General features: G+C 47.7%; 1 protein-coding gene across 1 annotated transcript; it reads right to left on the reverse strand.

Annotated features, from left to right (window-relative positions):
• Positions 1-385: 385 nt before the first annotated feature.
• LOC135384792 (uncharacterized) lies at positions 386-1132 on the reverse strand. Its single transcript, XM_064613978.1, has 2 exons — positions 805-1132; positions 386-741 (listed from the first exon to the last, which is right to left on the reverse strand). The coding sequence occupies exons 1-2, from the start codon at positions 1130-1132 to the stop codon at positions 386-388; spliced, it is 684 nt and encodes a 227-aa protein (XP_064470048.1).
• Between the last annotated feature and the right edge of the window lie 331 nt (positions 1133-1463).

The following is a 1463-nucleotide window of genomic DNA, read 5'->3' on the forward strand; positions in this document are numbered from 1 at the left end:
ATCCCACAAACGGCACCCTTAGATTTCTAGACTTAACACTTTGCGCATCTTCCGGGTTGTGTTGGGAACGTGGGCGGCAGGACCCAAAACCTCTTCTCCAGCGAAATAGTTTCGCTCCAAAATCTGTTAAATGTGGAATCATTAAGTCGGTTCTTACCGCAGCTTTAAAGAAATCATCTATTCACTATGTTGCACCAGCTGTGAACAGACAGATATCAGGCCTATATGTCGACACAAAGGCATGGCGAAGGCATGCCAACAGATAAGATTACTATCGGCTTCAATCTCCCTTTTTTCTTTTTGTTAAATTCTTACATAGCGTTAAAAGTAGGGTTAAGCGCAACAATAGCGTCACAATAAAAGTTACATACAAAAAGCTACACAGTTATGTAAACATCAATCTGTCCGGCGGACGTCTTGTCCTGGTCGATCGTCGCAGGGACAGTCCTTGCGTAGTTACACTGTCTTTCGTTAACAATGGGGCTGAGTCCCTGGAAGATGCACCAGATGTGCTGGGAGCTGCCTGCTCGAGACCGCTGGATCCTGTCAGTACTTCGCTGAATGGCTTGCTTCCTGTGCATGAAAGATCACCCATGGCTGGTGTTGTCCGAACGCAGTGCTCAGAGGTTGGAAGCAGGTGCTGCCGATTCCCTCGCAGTACTTTATTGTCCTCCGTGACGACTTTGTAGGACCTCGGTGCCAAGCGGTCTTGCACTTTCGCTTTGACGGTCCAAGCACCATCTTGGTGGATTCGGACGGTTTCACCTGACCGCAGAGGTTACAGGTGACACCCTCGTGATGTACTCTGTCGATGCTTTCGGACGTCCACCTGTGAAGCACTTCCGAAGTCTGGTAGGCGGGACCGTAGTCGTCGACCCATCAGTATGTCTGCCAGGGAGTTCCCGTCTTCCAGCGGCGTCGTCCGGTAGTTTAGCAGGCCTAGGAAGAAGTTGGTGTTAGCATAAGTGCTTTTCTTGAGGATCCTTTTGACGATTTGCACCCCCTTTTCAGCGAGTCCGCTAGATCTTGGGAATCTTGGACTTGAGGTGACATGAACGAAATCGAATAATGTACCGAAGTCCCTGAATTCTTTAGAAAGGAACTGAGGACCATTGTCGGAGTACACCTCCATCGGTAACCCATGTCTTAAAAAAATGCTGGCAAGGGTGTTAATAACACTGCGTGCACTAGTGTCGCGGAGCTCTTCAACTTCCGGATAATTTGAAGTCGCATTGAAGACAACCAAGTAATTCTTGGATGCATACTGAAACAAATCAACTCCGACACGATGCCATGGCTGCTTTGAGGTAGGTCGCATCATTAGAGGTTCCTGTTGTTGGCGGTAGGCGTACCTTCTACAAGCACTGCATTTTGCGACCATATTTTTTATGAAAGAATTCTGAAAGAAGTTCTGAGGCTGGGAACAACATAGAAGGGACAAATACATACAAAGCCTCAATTTG

This window comes from Ornithodoros turicata, chromosome 2 (genome assembly GCF_037126465.1).
Source record: "Ornithodoros turicata isolate Travis chromosome 2, ASM3712646v1, whole genome shotgun sequence".
NCBI classification, from domain to species: domain Eukaryota; kingdom Metazoa; phylum Arthropoda; class Arachnida; order Ixodida; family Argasidae; genus Ornithodoros; species Ornithodoros turicata.

What these genes read in the sequence shown, in the direction of transcription:
- LOC135384792 (XM_064613978.1), bottom strand. Translation starts at nt 1,132, where the DNA reads ATGGAGGTGTACTCCGACAATGGTCCTCAGTTCCTTTCTAAAGAATTC. An exon ending in CGTCCGAAAGCATCGACAGA is followed by an intron (nt 742 to 804) that starts GTACATCACGAG and finishes GAATCCACCAAG; the next exon opens with ATGGTGCTTGGACCGTCAAA.